This window comes from Poromitra crassiceps, assembly GCF_964638095.1.
Source record: "Poromitra crassiceps genome assembly, chromosome: 8".
Classification (NCBI taxonomy): Eukaryota; Metazoa; Chordata; class Actinopteri; order Beryciformes; family Melamphaidae; genus Poromitra; species Poromitra crassiceps.
In genome coordinates this window covers 28,378,546-28,404,169 of record NC_139629.1, presented here as the reverse complement: position 1 = coordinate 28,404,169, position 25,624 = coordinate 28,378,546, and the positions used below count along the sequence as shown (strand labels likewise).

The window sequence follows — 25,624 nt, the reverse complement described above, 5'->3', positions numbered from 1 at the left end:
AAAACGACAAAAGGTTATGGCTGCTGAGACCGACTTTCACAACAGGAGCTCTTATAACAGTACCAACATACAGGGCCTTGGTACTGCAATGGACGCAGACATGATGGAGTCGAGACGTGTCGGAGCTGAGCGGGGGGAAGTGGACACTGGGATCCCGGCTGCTTGCTCTGGGGAGGAGGATGACGCGGAGGCAGTGGGTCGGCCCAGTGAGCCCGGGGACTCTTGTATTCAGCACGCCCAGGACGGAGCGCTGCTGGACGGCGGCAGGGAGCAGGAGGGCACAGTCCACATTGGAGAGACGCATTTATGCCAGCGAGCTGACAAGACATGGCGTGAGTCTGACTGCAGGCGTAGCCTACTTACCCAGTGATTGAATAAACATAACCTAGTCACTTTCACAACTCACCAAGGTGTTATGTTGAATTCGGCACATACAGTAGTAATCCTCCAAGCAGCATTGTATTGTTTTAATGAATAAAACCTAACTTTTAGAAATGGTTCACAGTGCCCGCCACGACCCGTGGGACCAGCTATACAAGTTTACATTTCCATAAAATAAGTACTGTTTTGGTAGAATATGTTAATGCCGAATTGAACAGACTTTCCCAAGGATTCCTAACGGCTTAAGTCATGCTCAATCAGCTAAATATATTTTTCAGCAAGCAAGAATGTATAAAAATTACCAGTTTTAATTAAGTTTGGTGTATTGGATATCTACTGGGCAAAACGACACGTAACGGGGATCAGAACTTGTTTACTAATCTTGCTTTCTTTTCAGACTCAGTCGAGGTTATCCAGACCCGGATAAATGAGCAGGAGGGCAGAGAGGAGTTCTATGTGCACTATGTTGGATGTGAGTAGCTTCTAGTTCTCTATCATCTCTGACCACCCATCGTCTTCCCCACTATTACCTTTGTATGCATAGATTCCTTCTGTTGTGATCATAACAGAGACTCTAATACCCACAATGCACTGCAGGGCAGTCAGGGAAAAACACAATGTTTTTTTGTTGCTGTTGCACTGTGGTAACCCATTTCCTTTTCCACAGTTAACAGGCGCCTGGATGAATGGGTGGGTAAGGCCCGTCTGGCGCTTACCAAGACGGTGAAGGATGCGGTCAGAAGGAGCACAGAGATCGGAGGTATTGGCGATTTGGGAGAGCAGCCAGAGAGGAAGATCACCCGTAACCAGAAGCGCAAGCATGATGAGATCAACCACGTGCAGAAGGTGAGCCAAGCACGATGAGCTCAACCACCTACAGAAGGTGAGCCATCTGCACCAATGGCCCGATCAGTCCTATGAAAAACATGACATTACACCATCTAACATACTCGTATCCAAAGTGACTTACAATTAGGGCTGTACCCGTCAAATGGGATTTGGCTGTCCAATACGAATATATTCAACCGATTATTTTTTTCTTTTCTTTTTTAATGAGACTATCTGGCAATCACAAGGGTTCCCACGGGTCCTTTAAATCCTTGAAAGTTTGTGAATTTGAACTGGGGATCTCACATGCTACGTGCTACATGCTACGTGCGCTCGATTGCTAGGTTTTCCTGCGTAGTGTCGAGAATTACGAGGGGGCTGTGAGCAGCCTCTCACTAACGTGAACATTAGTCTCGTCAGAAACCACTTCCATCTGCATAGTTTAAATGAGTTTGCAGCCTAGGGATAATTCAAAAACATTTTATTGACCCATTTACGTCAGACGAAGCCAGGAATAAACAAAATTATGTCAGAATTACATGGTACATCTGCCAGTGTCTCTTTTCCGGGTGGTACTCCTTGCCTGGTGGGCTTGAGACAGAGGCAGGGGCGGAACTTCGAGGTTTGAGCGACAGTTTGAGGGCGAATGGTATTACGAGAATTATTCACAAGATCGTTTTAATGCTTTTCCATTGGTCAAATTTTGTAAAACCCACACAGACGTGAAGGGTGACCAGTGGCATTGATTTCTGACACACAAAAAATGTGAAAAAAAAAATTGAGATTGGAGATTCCTGCCCCAACAGTGATGGTATGCTGCTTTGTACGATTAGCAATATTGGTTTTCTGAGGTAGAGACCTTGTACTAGGGTGTCCTGTCTCTACCCGCACATTATTATGCTGTTTTTCATTTGGTCCCTTTCTGTTTAAAAAAATGTGCAAATAAACAAGTAAAAAAATAAATAAATACAAACTGAGATGAACCCGCATGGCTGGAAATGGAACAGCACGAATCTTCATCGTGCAAAAAAATGTCCCAAAGACTTTGAGCAGTGGAGTATGGCTGGGTGAACAGACACCTGAAGTCAGCAAAACACCAGATAGTCTTTGCCCGTGCTGCAGCCTCTGCCTATGGAAATGGGAATTACATTAATTGAATGAAAAGAAAATTATCGAAATCTTGGGGGCAATTTTTGCCCCTGGATCATGGTTTTTAGGGGCATTCTGGGGGGTATTAATTTTGCCCCTGCCTCTGGCTAAATTCCTACACTGGTATAACGTTACGGTATGCCTCTGCCTCAGGTCCAGACTGCTTTGTGTCTCACACGTTGCCGTGTTGGGTGCTTGAATGTGATGTTGAAGAAGGTGCAGGAACTGTGAAGGCAAAGCTGGCTTATTTGCACGTCTTCATTACGGCCGCTTTGCGGGATCTCTGTGGAAGAAGGGCTAGTGAGTGAATGTGCACTGCATTGTTCTGATCGTGGTGGTGCTGATTTGATGGGTTTTAGATGTCTGCTTTGTTTCTAATAGGCTTCTTGCTTCTTCTCAGACATACGCAGAGATGGACCCAACAACAGCAGCCCTGGAGAAGGAGCACGAGGCGGTAAGGTGCAGTGTGTGGCCCTGGAGAAGGAGCACGAGGCGGTAAGGTGCAGTGTGTGGCCCTGGAGAAGGAGCACGAGGCGGTAAGGTGCAGTGTGTGGCCCTGGAGAAGGAGCACGAGGCGGTAAGGTGCAGTGTGTGGCCCTGGAGAAGGAGCACGAGGCGGTAAGGTGCAGTGTGTGGCCGGTTATGTAGTCTGACCGGGTGGAAGCAGCATGGTGGACTTAGCTCTCGACCATTTCAGTCGGTGCCGGATGGAAATCCCATTGCGCTCCCTGCAAGCTCTGCAATTGGCTCCGACCCGCTCTGACTGCGGCTGCGACCATATTTGGATTTCCTTTCCACGCCCCCCCCCCCCCCGTGTTGAATCTGTATGCCTCTGCCGCTGTACTGTACGTGTGGAATCTGTATGTCTCTGCTGCTGTACGTGTGGAATCTGTATGTCTCTGCTGCTGTACGTGTTGAATCTGTATGTCTCTGCTGCTGTACGTGTGGAATCTGTATGTCTCTGCTGCTGTACGTGTGGAATCTGTATGTCTCTGCTGCTGTACGTGTTGAATCTGTATGTCTCTGCTGCTGTACGTGTGGAATCTGTATGTCTCTGCTGCTGTACGTGTGGAATCTGTATGTCTCTGCTGCTGTACGTGTGGAATCTGTATGTCTCTGCCGCTGTACGTGTTGAATCTGTATGCCTCTGCTGCTGTACGTGTTGAATCTGTATGTCTCTGCTGCTGTACGTGTTGAATCTGTATGTCTCTGCTGCTGTACGTGTTGAATCTGTATGTCTCTGCTGCTGTACGTGTTGAATCTGTATGTCTCTGCTGCTGTACGTGTTGAATCTGTATGCCTCTGCTGCTGTACGTGTGGAATCTGTATGTCTCTGCTGCTGTACGTGTTGAATCTGTATGTCTCTGCTGCTGTACGTGTGGAATCTGTATGCCTCTGCTGCTGTACGTGTTGAATCTGTATGTCTCTGCTGCTGTACGTGTTGAATCTGTATGTCTCTGCTGCTGTACGTGTTGAATCTGTATGTCTCTGCTGCTGTACGTGTTGAATCTGTATGTCTCTGCTGCTGTACGTGTTGAATCTGTATGTCTCTGCTGCTGTACGTGTTGAATCTGTATGCCTCTGCTGCTGTACGTGTTGAATCTGTATGTCTCTGCTGCTGTACGTGTTGAATCTGTATGTCTCTGCTGTACGTGTTGAATCTGTATGTCTCTGCTGCTGTACGTGTTGAATCTGTATGTCTCTGCTGCTGTACGTGTTGAATCTGTATGTCTCTGCTGCTGTACGTGTTGAATCTGTATGTCTCTGCTGCTGTACGTGTTGAATCTGTATGCCTCTGCTGCTGTACGTGTGGAATCTGTATGTCTCTGCTGCTGTACGTGTTGAATCTGTATGTCTCTGCTGCTGTACGTGTGGAATCTGTATGCCTCTGCTGCTGTACGTGTTGAATCTGTATGTCTCTGCTGCTGTACGTGTTGAATCTGTATGTCTCTGCTGCTGTACGTGTTGAATCTGTATGTCTCTGCTGCTGTACGTGTTGAATCTGTATGTCTCTGCTGCTGTACGTGTTGAATCTGTATGTCTCTGCTGCTGTACGTGTTGAATCTGTATGTCTCTGCTGCTGTACGTGTTGAATCTGTATGTCTCTGCTGCTGTACGTGTTGAATCTGTATGTCTCTGCTGCTGTACGTGTTGAATCTGTATGTCTCTGCTGCTGTACGTGTGGAATCTGTATGTCTCTGCTGCTGTACGTGTTGAATCTGTATGTCTCTGCTGCTGTACGTGTTGAATCTGTATGCCTCTGCTGCTGTACGTGTGGAATCTGTATGTCTCTGCTGCTGTACGTGTTGAATCTGTATGCCTCTGCTGCTGTACGTGTTGAATCTGTATGTCTCTGCTGCTGTACGTGTTGAATCTGTATGTCTCTGCTGCTGTACGTGTTGAATCTGTATGTCTCTGCTGCTGTACGTGTGGAATCTGTATGTCTCTGCTGCTGTACGTGTTGAATCTGTATGTCTCTGCTGCTGTACGTGTGGAATCTGTATGTCTCTGCTGCTGTACGTGTGGAATCTGTATGTCTCTGCTGCTGTACGTGTTGAATCTGTATGTCTCTGCTGTACGTGTTGAATCTGTATGTCTCTGCTGCTGTACGTGTGGAATCTGTATGTCTCTGCTGCTGTACGTGTTGAATCTGTATGTCTCTGCTGTACGTGTTGAATCTGTATGTCTCTGCTGCTGTACGTGTTGAATCTGTATGTCTCTGCTGTACGTGTTGAATCTGTATGTCTCTGCTGCTGTACGTGTTGAATCTGTATGTCTCTGCTGCTGTACGTGTTGAATCTGTATGCCTCTGCTGCTGTACGTGTGGAATCTGTATGTCTCTGCTGCTGTACGTGTTGAATCTGTATGCCTCTGCTGCTGTACGTGTTGAATCTGTATGTCTCTGCTGCTGTACGTGTTGAATCTGTATGTCTCTGCTGCTGTACGTGTTGAATCTGTATGTCTCTGCTGTACGTGTTGAATCTGTATGTCTCTGCTGCTGTACGTGTTGAATCTGTATGTCTCTGCTGTACGTGTTGAATCTGTATGTCTCTGCTGCTGTACGTGTTGAATCTGTATGTCTCTGCTGTACGTGTTGAATCTGTATGCCTCTGCTGCTGTACGTGTTGAATCTGTATGTCTCTGCTGCTGTACGTGTGGAATCTGTATGTCTCTGCTGCTGTACGTGTTGAATCTGTATGTCTCTGCTGTACGTGTTGAATCTGTATGCCTCTGCTGCTGTACGTGTTGAATCTGTATGTCTCTGCTGCTGTACGTGTTGAATCTGTATGTCTCTGCTGCTGTACGTGTTGAATCTGTATGTCTCTGCTGTACGTGTTGAATCTGTATGTCTCTGCTGCTGTACGTGTTGAATCTGTATGTCTCTGCTGTACGTGTTGAATCTGTATGTCTCTGCTGCTGTACGTGTTGAATCTGTATGTCTCTGCTGTACGTGTTGAATCTGTATGCCTCTGCTGCTGTACGTGTTGAATCTGTATGTCTCTGCTGCTGTACGTGTGGAATCTGTATGTCTCTGCTGCTGTACGTGTTGAATCTGTATGTCTCTGCTGCTGTACGTGTGGAATCTGTATGTCTCTGCTGCTGTACGTGTTGAATCTGTATGCCTCTGCTGCTGTACGTGTTGAATCTGTATGTCTCTGCTGCTGTACGTGTTGAATCTGTATGTCTCTGCTGCTGTACGTGTTGAATCTGTATGTCTCTGCTGCTGTACGTGTTGAATCTGTATGTCTCTGCTGCTGTACGTGTGGAATCTGTATGTCTCTGCTGCTGTACGTGTGGAATCTGTATGTCTCTGCTGCTGTACGTGTGGAATCTGTATGCCTCTGCTGCTGTACGTGTGGAATCTGTATGTCTCTGCTGCTGTACGTGTTGAATCTGTATGTCTCTGCTGCTGTACGTGTGGAATCTGTATGTCTCTGCTGCTGTACGTGTTGAATCTGTATGTCTCTGCTGCTGTACGTGTGGAATCTGTATGTCTCTGCTGCTGTACGTGTTGAATCTGTATGTCTCTGCTGCTGTACGTGTTGAATCTGTATGTCTCTGCTGTACGTGTGGAATCTGTATGTCTCTGCTGTACGTGTTGAATCTGTATGTCTCTGCTGTACGTGTGGAATCTGTATGTCTCTGCTGTACGTGTTGAATCTGTATGTCTCTGCTGCTGTACGTGTGGAATCTGTATGTCTCTGCTGCTGTACGTGTTGAATCTGTATGTCTCTGCTGCTGTACGTGTGGAATCTGTATGTCTCTCTGCTGTACGTGTTGAATCTGTATGTCTCTGCTGCTGTACGTGTGGAATCTGTATGTCTCTGCTGCTGTACGTGTTGAATCTGTATGTCTCTGCTGTACGTGTGGAATCTGTATGTCTCTGCTGTACGTGTGGAATCTGTATGTCTCTGCTGTACGTGTTGAATCTGTATGTCTCTGCTGCTGTACGTGTGGAATCTGTATGTCTCTGCTGCTGTACGTGTTGAATCTGTATGTCTCTGCTGCTGTACGTGTGGAATCTGTATGTCTCTCTGCTGTACGTGTTGAATCTGTATGTCTCTGCTGCTGTACGTGTGGAATCTGTATGTCTCTGCTGCTGTACGTGTTGAATCTGTATGTCTCTGCTGCTGTACGTGTGGAATCTGTATGTCTCTGCTGCTGTACGTGTTGAATCTGTATGTCTCTGCTGCTGTACGTGTGGAATCTGTATGTCTCTCTGCTGTACGTGTTGAATCTGTATGTCTCTGCTGCTGTACGTGTGGAATCTGTATGTCTCTGCTGCTGTACGTGTTGAATCTGTATGTCTCTCTGCTGTACGTGTTGAATCTGTATGTCTCTGCTGCTGTACGTGTGGAATCTGTATGTCTCTCTGCTGTACGTGTTGAATCTGTATGTCTCTGCTGCTGTACGTGTTGAATCTGTATGTCTCTGCTGCTGTACGTGTGGAATCTGTATGTCTCTGCTGCTGTACGTGTAGAATCTGTATGTCTCTGCTGCTGTACGTGTTGAATCTGTATGTCTCTGCTGCTGTACGTGTGGAATCTGTATGTCTCTGCTGCTGTACGTGTTGAATCTGTATGCCTCTGCTGCTGTACGTGTTGAATCTGTATGTCTCTGCTGCTGTACGTGTTGAATCTGTATGTCTCTGCTGCTGTACGTGTTGAATCTGTATGTCTCTGCTGCTGTACGTGTGGAATCTGTATGTCTCTGCTGCTGTACGTGTGGAATCTGTATGTCTCTGCTGCTGTACGTGTGGAATCTGTATGCCTCTGCTGCTGTACGTGTGGAATCTGTATGCCTCTGCTGCTGTACGTGTGGAATCTGTATGTCTCTGCTGCTGTACGTGTTGAATCTGTATGTCTCTGCTGCTGTACGTGTGGAATCTGTATGTCTCTGCTGCTGTACGTGTTGAATCTGTATGTCTCTGCTGCTGTACGTGTGGAATCTGTATGTCTCTGCTGCTGTACGTGTTGAATCTGTATGTCTCTGCTGCTGTACGTGTTGAATCTGTATGTCTCTGCTGTACGTGTGGAATCTGTATGTCTCTGCTGTACGTGTTGAATCTGTATGTCTCTGCTGTACGTGTGGAATCTGTATGTCTCTGCTGTACGTGTTGAATCTGTATGTCTCTGCTGCTGTACGTGTTGAATCTGTATGTCTCTGCTGCTGTACGTGTGGAATCTGTATGTCTCTCTGCTGTACGTGTTGAATCTGTATGTCTCTGCTGCTGTACGTGTGGAATCTGTATGTCTCTGCTGCTGTACGTGTTGAATCTGTATGTCTCTGCTGTACGTGTGGAATCTGTATGTCTCTGCTGTACGTGTTGAATCTGTATGTCTCTGCTGTACGTGTGGAATCTGTATGTCTCTGCTGTACGTGTTGAATCTGTATGTCTCTGCTGCTGTACGTGTGGAATCTGTATGTCTCTGCTGCTGTACGTGTTGAATCTGTATGTCTCTGCTGCTGTACGTGTGGAATCTGTATGTCTCTCTGCTGTACGTGTTGAATCTGTATGTCTCTGCTGCTGTACGTGTGGAATCTGTATGTCTCTGCTGCTGTACGTGTTGAATCTGTATGTCTCTGCTGCTGTACGTGTTGAATCTGTATGTCTCTGCTGCTGTACGTGTGGAATCTGTATGTCTCTGCTGCTGTACGTGTGGAATCTGTATGTCTCTCTGCTGTACGTGTTGAATCTGTATGTCTCTGCTGCTGTACGTGTGGAATCTGTATGTCTCTGCTGCTGTACGTGTGGAATCTGTATGTCTCTGCTGCTGTACGTGTTGAATCTGTATGTCTCTGCTGCTGTACGTGTTGAATCTGTATGTCTCTGCTGCTGTACGTGTTGAATCTGTATGTCTCTGCTGCTGTACGTGTTGAATCTGTATGTCTCTGCTGCTGTACGTGTTGAATCTGTATGTCTCTGCTGCTGTACGTGTTGAATCTGTATGTCTCTGCTGCTGTACGTGTAGAATCTGTATGTCTCTGCTGCTGTACGTGTAGAATCTGTATGTCTCTGCTGCTGTACGTGTGGAATCTGTATGTCTCTGCTGCTGTACGTGTTGAATCTGTATGTCTCTGCTGTACGTGTTGAATCTGTATGTCTCTGCTGCTGTACGTGTGGAATCTGTATGTCTCTGCTGCTGTACGTGTTGAATCTGTATGTCTCTGCTGCTGTACGTGTTGAATCTGTATGTCTCTGCTGCTGTACGTGTTGAATCTGTATGTCTCTGCTGCTGTACGTGTGGAATCTGCCGATCTCAAATGCCTGCGCCGCTGCCTTTGAAACAATAACAACAGCAGCGCTATCTGCTAGCTCGTTGCTACACGCTGAAAACGATTGATGTGGATTATGCAGTGAAGCCAGCCTGCATGGTACGTTGGGTGGATGGCTGCAAACAGCCTTTTTCCCCTCAAGTCCACAATAGAAAGCGTCCCCAGCCAGACTCTCCCAGCCCCTTTGCTGGGAGAGTCATCTGGCAAGCGAGACTAGTGGTTATATGTCTGTTTCTTGTCAATAGCAGATGCTGACATATCACTGTGCACATACATTGCCTTGCTCTGCTGCCCATCAAGTTAATTTAGTCCAGCACTCCTGCACCCACTACATCAGCTGCACCCACTACATCAGCTGCACCCACTACATCAGCTGCACCCACTACATCAGCACTCCTGCACCCACTACATCAGCACTCCTGCACCCACTACATCAGCTGCACCCACTACATCAGCACTCCTGCACCCACTACATCAGCACTCCTGCACCCACTACATCAGCACTCCTGTAGTCAGCACTCCTGCACCCACTACATCAGCACTCCTGCACCCACTACATCAGCACTCCTGCACCCACTACATCAGCGCTCCTGCACCCACTACATCAGCGCTCCTGCACCCACTACATCAGCACTCCTGCACCCACTACATCAGCACTCCTGCACCCACTACATCAGCACTCCTGCACCCACTACATCAGCGCTCCTGCACCCACTACATCAGCTGCACCCACTACATCAGCGCTTCTCAACAGGGGGTCTGGAACTCACCAGGTGCCGCGTCCTTGGGGGGTCCCCAACAAACTGATGAATTGTTCAACTTCATCCTTATTTCATTTGAACACAGTTAGAAAAGGTAGAAGAATTACTATTTTGATCATATTTTCACTATTATCTGTGCCTAATATTATAATAATATTATAATATAATATATTATAATAATATAATATATTATAATATACTAATATTTAAATATCCGCAGATTTGGGTCTAAGAGACAAAATCCCATCAAGCGGGCGTCTGTGGCGCTCATGGGCACTAACTCTGCCCTACATGACGTGATTAAAAACCTCAAACTATAGATGCTTTTCATGGAGTTGTGTTGCCATGGGAACAGTTTGAAACCTATCTTATTTCCTGTCATCTGTTGTATTAGCAAACACTGCAACAGGAAGTGAGCTAGGGGCAACTTGGAATGTTTGTGTTGTCAAGTTAAAAGCATCTTATTAGGTGTTTCTCTGTCCGTGTGGGATCAAATGTTTTTTCCTCATCGTTAACGCGTCGCTCTCCCTCCAGATCACCAAAGTGAAATACGTGGACAAGATCCAGATAGGCAACTTTGAGATCGACGCCTGGTACTTCTCGCCGTTTCCCGAGGACTACGGCGGCAAGCAGCCCAAGCTGTGGATCTGCGAGTACTGCCTCAAGTACATGAAGCACGAGAAGACCTTCAGATACCACCTGGTCAGTTCAGCGTTTAGCAGAGCTGGGTATCGTTTAAACAATGACAAGAACAGTACCCAGTACCAGTAAAGTGATACTGATACCAACAGAGTACTACATTCTACTTCATTCATTCAATATCGGTACTAAAAATGAACGGATACATTAGTCAATAAATAGTGCAACAGTATTGATACCAGCAGTGCTTTCTCCATTTTTTCCTCCCTATCATGGGTGGAGATCTCTTGCTTCAACAAGCTCAAAGTGTTCTGATAGGCTGATGACTAGAGCAGGGGTAATCTGCTGTGTTGTGATAGGCTGATGGCTAGAGCAGGGGTAATCTGCTGTGTTGTGGTAGGCTGATGGCTAGAGCAGGGGTAATCTGCTGTGTTGTGATAGGCTGATGGCTAGAGCAGGGGTAATCTGCTGTGTTATGATAGGCTGATGGCTAGAGCAGGGGTAATCTGCTGTGTTGTGATAGGCTGATGGCTAGAGCAGGGGTAATCTGCTGTGTTATGATAGGCTGATGGCTAGAGCAGGGCTAATCTGCTGTGTTGTGGTAGGCTGATGGCTAGAGCAGGGCTAATCTGCTGTGTAACTGCAAAGTTTTAATTAGTTGTATCGGGCCTAGATTATGGAGAAGTGTGCGTCTGTCCGTCCATCTGTCTTTGTTTATTGTTACGCCTCTTGATGTGTTGTCATTTCCTCCCTCCGTGGTATCGTAAATGGTATCCAGTATCGATATTAAGGATTGGGATTTCTAGCAAAAACACATAATTAATTATATATATATATATATATATATATATTGCGACTCAAATTGTACATTTACGCAAGGTCTATGGAAAAATGAATGGCAGAATAAATCCCATGGGCAGGGAGAGGGGGTGACTTTGGCACTCTTAAGGTCCTTGCACACAGAGTCCGAATTGTTCGCTGCGTTTTTTTAATCCGTCATCCGGGAAAAAAACGTCACGCACAGATACCTTGCCCACTGAGTCCGATGCGTTAATTATACAATATTCGTTGCGAAGATTCGCAACGAAAAGAAAACTACCGCGATCCTATTGATCCACAACTGGCAGTGTGTCTGATGGGCTCTCTGTCTCTCTCCTCCCCCCCCCCCCCCCCTTCCCCATACACACACACACACACACACACACACACACACACACACCGCGTCCCGCATTCCAAGCTGGTCTGCAATCACCCGGCACATTCTGTCTTTTAATTCCGAATCTCTGTATTCCTGCTTTGTCATAAAATGCTTTGTGCTGGGAGACGAACTGAATTAACTTCTCAGATGCCATTTTTCATTGTGAATAGCAACACTACGGCAGCTCTGGGTGGTCAAACACCTGTCAAAACGATTTCATGGATGCGGAAAAACGCAGAAAATCGAACCTCGTCCGAAAACTTAAATGACGGACGTAATTGTCGGACTTGGTGTGTCAATGATGATTGACACAAATGAGGTCGTATTTTTATTTTTTTCGTGCGTCAATTTCGGACGAAAAAACGGACTCTATGTGCAAGGACCTTTATTGTCAATAGGCACCCAGACCTACGTTAGCCGTTAGCAACATTAGCATTAGCGTAGCGCCCAGATGGTTTCAGGGAACAGTAGACAGAATATCAGCTTTTCTTCATGCAGTAACAAGCCTTGAAACCTTTTCCTTGTGGCTGAGTGTTGCTGTAATATAGACAGTTTAAGACCATTTCTACTACATTTCTAGCATTTCTAGAGCTACTGGGTGCTGCACTGCTGTCTGCTGAGTGTAGAGCCGCTCTGCTCCAGTGCGCGCCGCACTGCGCAGCTCTGGTGCGCAGCTCCTACGTCAACGTCACATAGACAAACAAACGGTGTCATTCCTAGAGACAGGTGCGGGTAAAAAAATATATATATATATATATATATTAATAATAATAAAAAACTGATTTTCGACTTTCAATAATAAAAGTCGATCTTGATAATAAAAATGATTCTTCGGAAATTCGTTGCCCATCCCTAATCGATATTTTCCTGGGTATCGTATCAAAGTTTTAAATTCTAGTATCGTGACAAGCCTAGTTGGCTGCTGGCTCTGATAGATTTGCCATGCTGCTACCTGTAGTTACCACAGACTTTAACCAAACAACGTAATTACAACGGGCAGCGTTTCGCTCGACGTCTGTAGCAAAACCGAACCACCTCCAAACGAGCTCCTCACTTGTAGAAGCGCGTGCTGCCATCTTGAGTGGTGGGGTTGGATGACAGAGCGATCCGTGCTGCATTTACCCAGGTTAAAGTGAATCTCCATCTCAAATTTCATTTTTACACATCATCCTTAAACCATCAGTTCCAATTGATAAAAATCGCCCAGCCTTAACACGTTCACTGCCGTCGACGAGTTATCTCGTCAAAAAAAATCCAACGGTTGACTGCCGTGGACGAGTTATCTCGTCAAAAAAATAAAAAAAAAATTGACGGTGGGATGTGGATCAAACCCTTTTACATCTCCTATAAAAATATGGGAGCTATTGAATGTGTATAACCTATTTTCCCGACCCACTAAGTGGCGACAGTGCTCTCCAGACTAGAGAAAGCTAAGCAAAAACAGCAGCGTGAGGAAGCCATTCTCATGAAAATGGATTGGCGAAAACGCTTTCGCTTTCGCGCTGGGAGCTGGCGGTGGGGCATTCCAAAAATAGATTCTGGGTGCAACACACTTTGAAACACCAGCAGAAAGCCCAGAATCGCACGCAGCTTCATGCCAGCTGAGCTCACAACCGAAAACCCAGAAACGAACGAGCCCCATCCAGACTCACCCGACGAGCGGCCGCCAGGCAGCACAGACAGGCAGCACAGACAGGCAGAGACTCGCCTGTGACAAAACGCTGCAAAGCCACCAGAGACACACCCACGGAGGGAGGAGTTTGAAGGAGAGGGGGGTGGGGGGGCTGTTATGGAGGAAATTACTGTTCAGAACTATATTGTTTAGATGTCTGATGTCTCACTGATGCCAAAAATAAATAGTTAAAGTGACTGTTCTATCGAATTTCACAAAAATGCATTTTTCTGAGCTTTCCTTCTCAGACGCTGAAACCATGCTGTATTCAACTGCTAATGCCTACATAACAGAACATGATAAAAACTAACTCTTTTAGACAGAGAAAGCACACATTCTATTAGTTCTTTTGAGATATTTTGTGTTCACAAAGTCCTAGCAGAAAATAATCCTCGGCTCTTGAAAGATGAGCCAGAATCCTCAAAAAAAACCTTGGCAGAAGCAGCTACCTACAGTATTGAAAAAACGGTTGGCAGTGAATGTGTTAACACGTTCACTGCCATTGGCGAGTTGACTTGTCAAAAAAAAAAAAAAAAAAATTGACGGTGGGACGTGGATCAACGCCCCCCACATCTCCTATAAAAATATGGGAGCCACCGAACGTGTACAACCCATTCCAGCGACCCACTAAGTGGCGACAGTGCTCTCCAGACTAGAAAAAGCCGAGCCAAAACTGCAGGGGAACGTGCGAGGAAACCATTCTCATACTGTAAAATGGATTGGCGAAAACGCTTTCGCTTTCGCGCATTATCGCGCTGGGAGCTGGCGGTGGGGGATTGCAAATTTGCATAATAGATTATGCGTGCAACACACTTTGAAACACCGGCAGAAAGCCCACAATCGCACGCAGCTTCATTCCAGCTGAGCTCACAACCGAAACGACTCGCTTGTACCGCTGCAGCCACGGAGAGAGGAGAACACACACGGAGGGAGGAGTTTGAAGGAGAGGGGGGTTTCCTGCTGCTATGGAGGAAATTACTGTTCAAAACTATTGTTTAGATGTCTGATGTCTTACGCCAAAAATAAATGGTTAAAGTGACTGTTCTATCGAATTTCACAAAAAGCCATTTATCTCAGCATAAATTTTCAGACGCTGAAACCATGCTGTATTCTACTGCTAATGCCTACATAACTACTAACTATACAAACTAACTCTTTTAGACAGAGAAAGCACACATTCTATTAGTTCTTTTGAGATAATTTGTGTTCACAAAATCTTAGCAGAAAAGAATCCTCGGCTCTTGAAAGATGAGCCAGAATCCTCAAAAAAAAAACTTGGCAGAACCTACCTACAGTATTGAAAAAACGGCTGGCAGTGAATGTGTTAATAGAGCTCAACAGTCACGTGACTTTCCGTGACGTTTCCCGCCCCGGAAGAGAGTTCCCCATTCATTTACTCCATAGACATTTCGAAAAAAATCCTTATATAAACCTGCAACCAAGCCAGCCCGTGACCTACTGAATCGTGAGTGACCATAAAACATTTCAGATGGAGCAAAAATTAAAACGTGGAAAATGTTACTAACTCCACTGGCGGATGGAAAGGCGTAACAAAATGACACGCAGTTCCGTCCTTGTGACTTTTAAGTAGAAGGCGAGGCGTAATGACGTAACAGCTGCTGTTGTGAATGGAAAATGTGATCTGGTACTTGACATTATTTATTTGTTTTGCAACTTGTGAAATAGCCAAAGGACAAATTTGCCCTGGTTGTGCCGGCTATTGTCAGTCAGGGCCGTCTCGGGGAGAGCATCACTAAACCTTTCGAAAGAAAATGTTATATTAAAAGAACACCATGCCTAATTTGAAGTAACTGTAGTTTTCTTATTTTGCCCAGGGAAGGTGTACATTTTGAAAAGCGTTGTATTTATGTCTGCCTCTGCTAGTGGGCCATCATGATAAGAGTAGGTATAATAATAATGTGTTAATTCCACTAGAGGAGACGCTTGATGTTCTCTGAAATGCGTGCATATATCTGCATCAGAAATCGGCATATTGCATATCGGCAAAATTAATCCAATATTGTGCATCCCTAATTATTTTGCAAGCGAGGACCTTCAAGGAGTCTGTTATTATTCAGCAGAAGTCAATGGATCTCATGGCTTCTTGGTGCTGCTGGTTCAAGTCCAACACTCAGAGGAGCCATTAGCTGTGTTTCCATTACAGTTTTTCGCAAAATAATTGTGATATTTCTACAACTTCGTCAAAGTACAATTGCGACTTGCAGGCGTTTCCATTGAAGTTGAGTTTGAGTGACGGCGCACACACCTGAACGCAGTTCCCCGTTACCACCAGCAGCTGCCACAGTGATTACGCACGGGGATCTGCCCCATATCCCGTCCCATGCATGCTCAAATCCAACCAATGGTCAATGCAAATCACCACATGAAGTTACAGCGCATATAAACAAGCCTGATTATCAATTCAAAAGAAAATGAGTGGCAACATGTTGCTGGCTGCGGTGAATGCAGTGAGCGCAACAGACGGAGGAAAAAAGGTAATAAAACTGGCCCGATTTAGAGATGGAGGGGAAAAAAGGGTGATTTGGTGCAATAATCAGAATGTCCTGTATTATAATTATAACATTGCACCTGAAACATGTATTACTCACTGTATTCACTTCAGTCAGCAGCACCGCACCGGTGTGTGCCCTCATCTTGCCGCTGTGCCAAATGCGCACACACAGGCAGCCTGTCACCATGGACCGATGTCTGCCATTAAAAATTCTCTATCTCCCCCGGCTCCGCTTTTGCACAACACTCGTCTTTCTGCTCGGTAGCGTTGCTTCAAAGTTTTCCACTTGCTGCGGAGGTTTTGCCACGGCTTATCGAACCCTTTCTCCCTCATTTTCCTCTAATTTTCCGCTCCTTTTCCAAAGGAGAAGCTGGGTCACATGACGTGCAAATGCGGAAAATGTGTTTCCATTACACTTTTGCTATATCGACACGTCTGGAAAAACCACCTCATGAGAGCGCAAAAACTTTTTGCGATATTTGGGAGGTTTTTCGAAATGTACTTGTCTCCATTACCCAATTTTTATTGCGATATTTAGATTTTGCGCATTTCTGAGGGTAATGGAAAGACAGCTATTGTCAGCGAAACAGCAAGGCTGTTTCTCTGTCTCTCTCTCTCTCTGTACTGCTCTCTCTCTCTCTCTCTGTACCTCTGTCTCTCTCTCTCTCTGTACCTCTCTGTATCTCTCTCTCTCTGTACCTCTGTCTCTCTCTCTCTGGAGGTCTGACCCACATGCTTGCTCTACAGGGGCACTGTCAGTGGAAGCAGCCTCCAGGCAAAGAAATCTACAGGAGCGGCAACATCTCTGTGTATGAAGTGGATGGGCGGGACCACAAGGTAAGCAGCAACATCTCTGTGTATGAAGTGGATGGGCGGGACCACAAGGTAAGCAGCACCGCCGGAGAACAGAGGCTTGACATTTTTTGGGGGTTCCTGCAGGATTGGGAGTATTTTCACTATAAAGGTACATTCAGCGATGTTTCTGTGTTAAAATAAGTGTGTTAAATGGCTCTATATTCTGACAGCAATCACTGAAATAGAGTGTTTGGTCAGTGACTTGAAACCCCCAACCCCCTGCTGTATCTCAGCAGATGGGGGCGTTCGATTCGGGGTGAAAAAAATACATATAGCTCGTTAAAGGCATCGCGATCTGACCTTCCCTTTCTCAGAAAATGTCAAGTTTTCTCTGATTGGATAGTTTTTATCCAATCAGAAAAGTTGACATTTTCTGGGAAATGGAAGGTCAGATCGCGATGCCTATAAAATACTATATTTTTTCACCCTGAATCCAACGGCATGAGTCTCTACAACAGTGATACTCAACTAGCGCCCCTGTGTGGCCCGCGATGGAATTGCAAAAAAATAAAAAATAATACAGTGCATCTGAACGCAACATGCAAGAAACCCGCTGAATAAGTGTCCAAATGTTCATGTCATTCTGGCCAATACTCCACTTCTGTTATAGCATTTCAGTCTGGAATATGGAATATCTTTCAATAATCTATGATTTAGCTGCTAAATTGTCAAATACCGCCGTCTGCTTGCTCCCCAGGCACTTACAGTATGTACTGTATGTACTTAACCTAACTAACTATCCGGTGTGCACAACATTGTCAGACTAAACTCCGGCTGACACCCCAAAAATCTACAATCCGCTACAGAAAAATGTATATTGTTTGTTTATTAACTGGCCCCTGGCCTCCTATCATTTCACAAAAGTTACCCCCGGGCAAAGCAAGTTGAGTATCCCTGCGCTGCTGGGTTGGAGGTTTCAAGTGATGTATTTCAGTGATTGCTGTCAGAATATTGAGCCATTTAACACTTATTTTAACTCAAAAACATCGCTGAACGCAGCTTTAATCACGGGATTGGAAGGGGGGGGGAAAAGTCAATCATGACAACAATAGATCTGTTTTTATATATAAATATGGCCAAATGGTCTGAATTAAAACTGCAGTACAACACAAATCTAAATCTAATCTAAAAAGAATGGGGAGAACATCAAATCAAAATCATTGTGTTGCCTAAAGACTAAAGAAATCAAAGAAATAAAAATGGGAGCGGGATGGGACGGGAGTCATACTACCGGGATTGGGACGGGAATATTGTTCTGGGAGTGGGATATGGTGCTGTGTTGCCTGTTGTCTTTGATATTTTAATATTGTGAAGCACTTTGTGATCTTGTATCTGTGAAAGGTGCTACACAAATAAACTTTACTTACTTTACTTACTAAACCAAGGCATTTCATCCACCATTCATGTTCCCATCTAGATTTCATAAAATACTTATAAAAACAGTTTTACTTAGACTACCGTATTATGACATTTCACTCGGAGCAAAAATAAAATAGATTAAAAAATTCCAACGTTTTTATTTTTTATTTTTGGTCCGAGTGAAATGTTCTATGGTCTCTACTGATTCTACATAGAGCTGAATCGCTCGGTTTGACAGAGTACATTTTTTTTTATAAGCATTCTACGAAATGTAAATGGAAAAATGAACAGCGGATGAAATCCCTTGGTTTGTATGCTGAAGGTGGAAGAGGGCGTGACTTTGGCACAATATTCATAGTGTTGTAGTGATAATGATGGTTGGCTGTGGGTCTCTGTTGGCAGATCTACTGTCAGAACCTCTGTCTACTAGCAAAGCTCTTCCTCGACCACAAGACGCTCTATTTTGACGTGGAGCCCTTCCTCTTCTACATCCTCACTGAAGTCAACAGACACGGGGCGCACATCGTCGGCTACTTCTCCAAAGTAAGCTTCATCAATTACAGCTGCACCCTGGACCTTATTTCCAGCTTTAAATATGATGTTTAAGTCACCCTGACAACTTGGGTTTGATTAGCAGCAGCAGAAACGACCGTCAGGTTGAACTGCGAGCTGCAAACGTGGAAAACAGGGCGTGTGAAATGTCTGTATTTATGTCTTGTAAATGGCTTATTTTCCGACACACAGCGGCTCATATGCTTATTATATCAGAGAGAGAACGAGATGAGAGCGACCTAACGTACCTCCGTGCCGCCGACCGCCTGCTCTGTTTGCTGTCCGTCACATAGGATTTCCAGGCTGCTGCTTGTAATCCATACATGACGTTATTCCATACGGGCGGCCATTAAATTCAAATGAATTGTCTATATTCTCTAAAACAGATGAATATCATCAGTGTATTTCAAGCTAAGCTAAATAACGGCTAACTACAGTGAGTGAACCCTGCAAGTCACTATTTTGATAATCGGTTAATTGTTTTTGCAAATAAAAAAGAATAAAGTCAAAATGATCTGATTGCAGCTTCTAAAATGTGAATATTTTCCGGTTTCTTGACTCCTCTACGACAGTCAACTGAATAGCTTTGGCTTGTGGACAAAACACGACATTTGACGACATCATTTTGGGCTTTGGGAAACACTGAATGACATTTTTCACCATTTTCTAGACCAAACGACTAATCGATTAATCGGGAAAATAATCGACAGATTAATCGATAATGGAAATAACCGATAGTTAGAGCCCTACTACAGTACTGTATTCTCAATGTTTTTCGAGGCTCACTATATGGCAGTCACTGTCTGCGTTCCCATCTGCTAGTAGTTCCCTTTGAAGTGCACTGCCATATAGTGACTTCACATGGCTGAATATGGCAGTGCAGTGCACTTCACTGGGAGCTACTAGCAGATGGGAACGCAGCCACTCACACAGCGTACAGACAGATGTGCGATAAGTGTTCAGTCGGAGTCTGAAGCGTCGGCTGTGTTTTTCTTTTGCAGGAGAAAGAGTCTCCAGAGGGGAACAATGTGTCGTGTATCCTCACTCTGCCGTGCTACCAGCGCAGAGGCTACGGAAAGTTCCTCATCGCTTTCAGTGAGTAGGAGAGCATGGAACGTGTATGCAGGCATCATGTGTGTACATCAGGGTTCCCACAGGCCTGGAAAACCCATGGAATGAGTACAAATCCTTGAAAGTTTTGGAAAAGTCATGGAATTTTGTTGTGTGTTACAGTATTTATTCTCCCGTGGATGATTCCGCCGATCCATTTAGTTATGTAACATGCTATAACATCACTAGGCATCTATAACACCCCCCCCCCCCCCCTCCTCCTTCCAATCCTGGCGTTCCCCTATGTCACGTGTTGCACACAAAGATCATATATACGGAAGATGAACACTCGGGAGTGCAAAACAACTTTAATTGGCGATTTTTTTTTACATTTGTTGTCTGCGCAGCCCACCACACAACAGCTTTTAGCTATGTTTAATTCAAGGAAAATGACGCTGGTGTATGGGAGTGAATGGAGAGCTTTCCCCCGTGATGGGCGTGGCCTATTTCATGCAGTGTCTCTATGATTGCACAAGTGAATTCTCCTCGCCAGGCAGCTGGATTCACGCGGGATCATGAGATCATGATCACACGACAAATCCATCTTGACACGTTCCAAAGCTATTGGTTTGAATCTGAGCCACCAGTGGTTCGCACCAATCAACATCCTATGAGGCCGCTACGGGCGGGGCTTTGTGTGACGACCGTGATAGACAGACGGTCCATCCAATCACCTGCCAAGTAGCTTTTTGAAAAGTGTCTGCGCCTTACAAAAGTTTGCCTTGCGACTCGTCCCCAGGAGCCGAGTGCACCAGCTGTGCGTACGCCTAGGTGTAACGCTACGTCCGACATAGAACTCAAAGTTACGACTAACTTAATGTTATGACTAGTGCACCATGTAAGCCCTGTATGCGCTGCGCCTGGGTGTAACTTTTACGTCTGGTATGGAGCAGGCGTAAAAGTTACACCCAAGGCGAACTCATACTGACTGACAGCTGTCTCATCTTGATCTGCGCTGTTGGCACTGACAGCTCTGTGCTGTCGGCACTGACACCTCTGTGCTGTCGGCACTGACAGCTCTGTGCTGTCGGCACTGACAGCTCTGTGCTGTCGGCACTGACACCTCTGTGCTGTCGGCACTGACACCTCTGTGCTGTCGGCACTGACAGCTCTGTGCTGTCGGCACTGACAGCTCTGTGCTGTCGGCACTGACACCTCTGTGCTGTCGGCACTGACAGCTCTGTGCTGTCGGCACTGACACCTCTGTGCTGTCGGCACTGACACCTCTGTGCTGTCGGCACTGACAGCTCTGTGCCGTCAGTGCCGTTCAGTCCTAATAATGAGGGGGTGGAACACAACAGGGGGACCCTCCATGCAGGAATGGTTGATTGAACTGGGAAGGGTGGCGTCCTATGAACATTTGTCCTATAGGATGCACAACAGATTGGAGGTCTTCACCTTGAAATGGGGGACATATCTGGCTACTAATGTAGCGCAGGACACTTTATCATAGGGAAGGACTCTGGACTGATAGAGCTACAGGATGTAAAATTCAAAAAGTCGCTGTGCCTTTTTGTTTTGTCATTGTTTGTTTTTGTTTTTTTTGTCTGTTTTTCCTTTTAACACGTTCACTGCCATTGACGAGATATCTCGGCTTACAAAATCCAACGGTTGACTGCCAATGACGAGATATCTCGGCTTAAAAAAAAAAAAAAAAAAATTGACGGTGGGACGTGGATCAACGCCCCCCACGTCTCCTATAAAAATATTGGAGCCACCGAACGTGTACAACCCATTCCACCGACCCACTAAGTGGCGACAGTGCTCTCCATTCTAGAAAAAGCCGAGCCAAAACTGCAGGGGAACGCGCGATGAAACCATTCTCATACAGTAAAATGGATTGGCGAAAACGCTTTCGCTTTCGCGCTGATTGCTGGCGGTGGGAGATTGCAAATTTGCATAATAGATTATGGGTGCAACACACTTTGAAACACGCAGCATAAATAAGACCAGAATCGCAAAAGAAACCCCGTTTCTTGGGGTTTCTCAACCGAAACCCCAAGAAACGAGCGAGCCCATCCAGACTTGCCCAGCGGCCGCCAGCAGACAGGAGCAGCAGCAGCAGCAACTCGCTTGTGACACGCCCGCTGCAGCCAAGAAGAACACACATGGAGGGAGGAGTTTGAAGTAGAGGGGTGTTTCCTGCTGTTATGGAGGAAATTACTGTTCAAAACTATTGTTTAGATGTCTGACGTCTTACTGATGCCAAAAATGAATGGTTAAAGTGACTGTTCTATCGAATTTCACAAAAAGCTATTTATCTCAGCTTAAATTTTCAGACGCTGAAACCATGCTGTATTCAAGTGCTAATGCCTACATAACTACTAACTCTACAAACTAACTCTTTTAGACAGAGAAAGCACACATTCTATTAGTTCTTTTGAGATATTTTGTGTTCACAAAATCTTAGCAGAAAAGAATCCTCGGGTCTTGAAAGATGAGCCAGAATCCTCAAAAAAACCCTCTGGCAGAAGCTACCTACAGTAAAAAAAAAAAAATGGCTGGCAGTGAATGTGTTAAGTTATTTACTATGTATGAGGGACTGTCTAATACTGATGATTGTTGTGAAAATAATAAAAAACTTTAAATCAGAAAAAAAAAATGCCGTTCAGTCCTGTGATGCGGGGGAATCTTCTCCAAAAATATCGATCGATATGTGCTGTAAATGGACGTTTTGGGCGCAGGACCTCTGCTTGTCGGCGGGTTTTTAAAAGCTGATGCGTCGGAAAAGATCTTTCCATTTCTTCCTGACTTCGTCAACTGCCCGCAGTACTCAGTCTGCCATCTCATTCAATCAGTAATGATTGCACTTGTGATCAAATTCCATGCATCTTGTTTCTGTTTGTTTGTGTTGGCAATGTTAAATTTAGCGGTGAGAACGTTTCTATGCTCTATAAGTTTGAGCTGAGTTGGAGCTGTCTGTCAGCTGTCTCCAGCTCATCTGAGAGAAGTGTGTTGCTTGGCAACAAGCACGTATTCACGTGAACGCGCACGTCCGCAGCCTAAAGACCGGGCGCAGCTACGACCATGGTAAGTCGGGCTTGGTGCACTTGGTCTAAATTCAAATCACAACGTCGGGCGTAGCTAAGACCGGCGTAACAGTTAAGACCTACTTTTTTACGCCCAGCTCGTGCACTCGGCTCCAGATGGTTATGTGAAAACAAACCATCTGGCAGCCCAAGGTTGAGCGATCATTTCACTCATTTATAATATGATCTATCTTTGTGTGTGTGTGTGTGTGTGTGTGTGTGTGTGTGTGTGTGTGTGTGTGTGTGTGTGTGTGTGTGTGTGTGTGTGTGTGTGTGTGTGTGTAGGTTACGAGCTGTCTAAGCTGGAGAGTGCGGTAGGCTCTCCGGAGAAGCCTCTGTCGGACCTGGGCAAGATGAGCTACCGGAGCTACTGGTCCTGGGTGCTGCTGGAGATCCTGAGGGACTTCAGAGGGACCCTGTCCATCAAAGACCTCAGGTTAGACCAACACGTGGAGAGATAGGAGAGAGAGAGAGAACACAACATGGCGGCGTTGTGCTGAGGACGGGGAACGTGTCATTGGGACGGTGCAGCAGAGAAGTGCTGTTACTGTTTGGGTTTGGGAGGAAGAGAAAAGTCTTCTTCACACCGAGCACACGAAGAAGAGTCGCAGCCCACAGGACACATGTCGGCTCACAGGACACAGGACACATGTCGGCTCACAGGACACAGGACACATGTCGGCTCACAGGACACAGGACACATGTCGGCTCACAGGACACAGGACACATGTTGGCTCACAGGACACAGGACACATGTCGGCTCACAGGACACAGGACACATGTTGGCTCACAGCTCACAGGACACATGTCGGCTCACAGCCCACAGGACACATGTTGGCTCACAGCTCACAGGACACGTCGGCTCACAGCCCACAGGACACATGTCGGCTCACAGCCCACAGGACACATGTCGGCTCACAGTACACATGTCGGCTCACAGCCCACAGGACACATGTCGGCTCACAGGACACATGTCGGCTCACAGCCCACAGGACACATGTCGGCTCACAGCTCACAAGACACATGTCGGCTCACAGCCCACAGGACACATGTTGGCTCACAGCCCACAGGACACATGTCGGCTCACAGCCCACAGGACACATGTCGGCTCACAGTACACATGTCGGCTCACAGCCCACAGGACACATGTCGGCTCACAGGACACATGTCGGCTCACAGCCCACAGGACACATGTCGGCTCACAGGACACATGTCGGCTCACAGCTCACAAGACACATGTCGGCTCACAGCCCACAGGACACATGTTGGCTCACAGCCCACAGGACACATGTCGGCTCACAGTACACATGTCGGCTCACAGCCCACAGGACACATGTCGGCTCACAGGACACATGTCGGCTCACAGCCCACAGGACACATGTCGGCTCACAGGACACATGTCGGCTCACAGCTCACAAGACACATGTCGGCTCACAAGACACATGTCGGCTCACAGGACACATGTCGGCTCACAGGACACAGGACACATGTCGGCTCACAGGACACAGGACACATGTCGGCTCACAGTATTGCGCAGTTGGAAATAGAGCGGAAACACTAGTGTCAAACGTCAAAAACTATCCATCACATGGCTTATATATATTGACATTGTGAATGAGAGCAGAAGTAGCCAAAGAAGGGTTTGATGTATAACACATGTATGTAAGGGTTAATGCACGACGAGGTGTCCATTATCACTTTTTAAGGGACGACGTGGAGGCGTGAACCGTCCGAGGCGAAGCCGAGGATGGTTTGCCTCCGCTTAACAGCTGATCAGCGGGATATATTTGCCACAACACACTGGCTCTCATGCTATATTGCTTAAATATATATATATATATACACACACACACACACACACACACACACACACACACACACACACACGGGAGCAAGTATATTATGTATATTTTTTTCCACTATATTGTCCTATTTGTATTCAATTGGAATTGACTCAGTCACCACCTCAGATTACATGGAAATTATACTGTTATGAATCCTTGTGAAAAGTCCTGGAAAAGTTTGGAAATGTTATCTGTGTGGCAACCCTGTAAAGCCCGTTGTCAGCTGTGCATCACCCAGAGTGACATCATCAGCACGCTGCAGTGTTACAGAGTGACATCATCAGCACGCTGCAGTGTTACATAGTGACATCATCAGCACACTGCAGTGTTACAGTGTGACATCATCGGCACGCTGCAGTGTTACATAGTGACATCATCAGCACGCTGCAGTGTTAATGCTAAGCCGCTGTCTTCTTTGCTTCCCAGCCAGATGACCAGCATCACGCAGAGTGACATCATCAGCACGCTGCAGTCGCTCAACATGGTGAAGTACTGGAAGGGCCAGCATGTCATCTGTGTCACGCCCAAGCTGGTGGCCGAGCACCTGAAGAGCGCCCAGTACAAGAAACCACCAATCACAGGTGCTTTTATTCATATACCCTACTAGGTCTTTTTCCTTGGATTTGCTGTTCATGAACTGCAGTCTGTTTCTGTAGGGGGCGCTGTTTTCTTTGTTCAGTTCAGTTATGTTTATAGAGAGCCAAAGCCACGCCTGGTGTGTGTGTGTGTGTGTGTGTGTGTGTTGATGGGATACCCTTGGTGCATCTATATTTGTCTCAGAGCGATCATACCTCACATTTGCCTCTGTATGCTTGTTTCATCTGCGTTGTTGAACATGCTATTTGATGTGTGTGTTCATTTCCTCTAATATTGTGTGTGTGTCTCGTTCACAGTGGACACCACGTGTTTGAAGTGGGCGCCGCCCAAACACAAGCAAGCCAAGCTGTCCAAGAAGTGA

The 25,624-nt window shown here is 46.0% G+C and overlaps 2 protein-coding genes across 2 annotated transcripts in view; one reads left to right on the top strand and one right to left on the bottom strand.

Annotated features, from left to right (window-relative positions):
• vav2 (vav 2 guanine nucleotide exchange factor) overlaps positions 1-25,624 on the bottom strand; it is a gene marked incomplete at its 5' end in the record, with an annotated part of 379,801 nt that overhangs the window by 250,820 nt on the left and 103,357 nt on the right. The window lies entirely within an intron of this gene.
• Positions 89-25,624, top strand: LOC310781565 (histone acetyltransferase KAT8-like; the record flags this gene model as incomplete). Its single annotated transcript, XM_083642193.1, has 11 exons — positions 89-332; positions 779-853; positions 1,049-1,227; positions 2,759-2,812; positions 10,431-10,598; positions 16,665-16,754; positions 18,534-18,674; positions 19,685-19,778; positions 23,108-23,258; positions 25,093-25,247; positions 25,560-25,624. The coding sequence occupies 11 exons, from the start codon at positions 89-91 to the stop codon at positions 25,622-25,624; spliced, it is 1,416 nt and encodes a 471-aa protein (XP_083498319.1).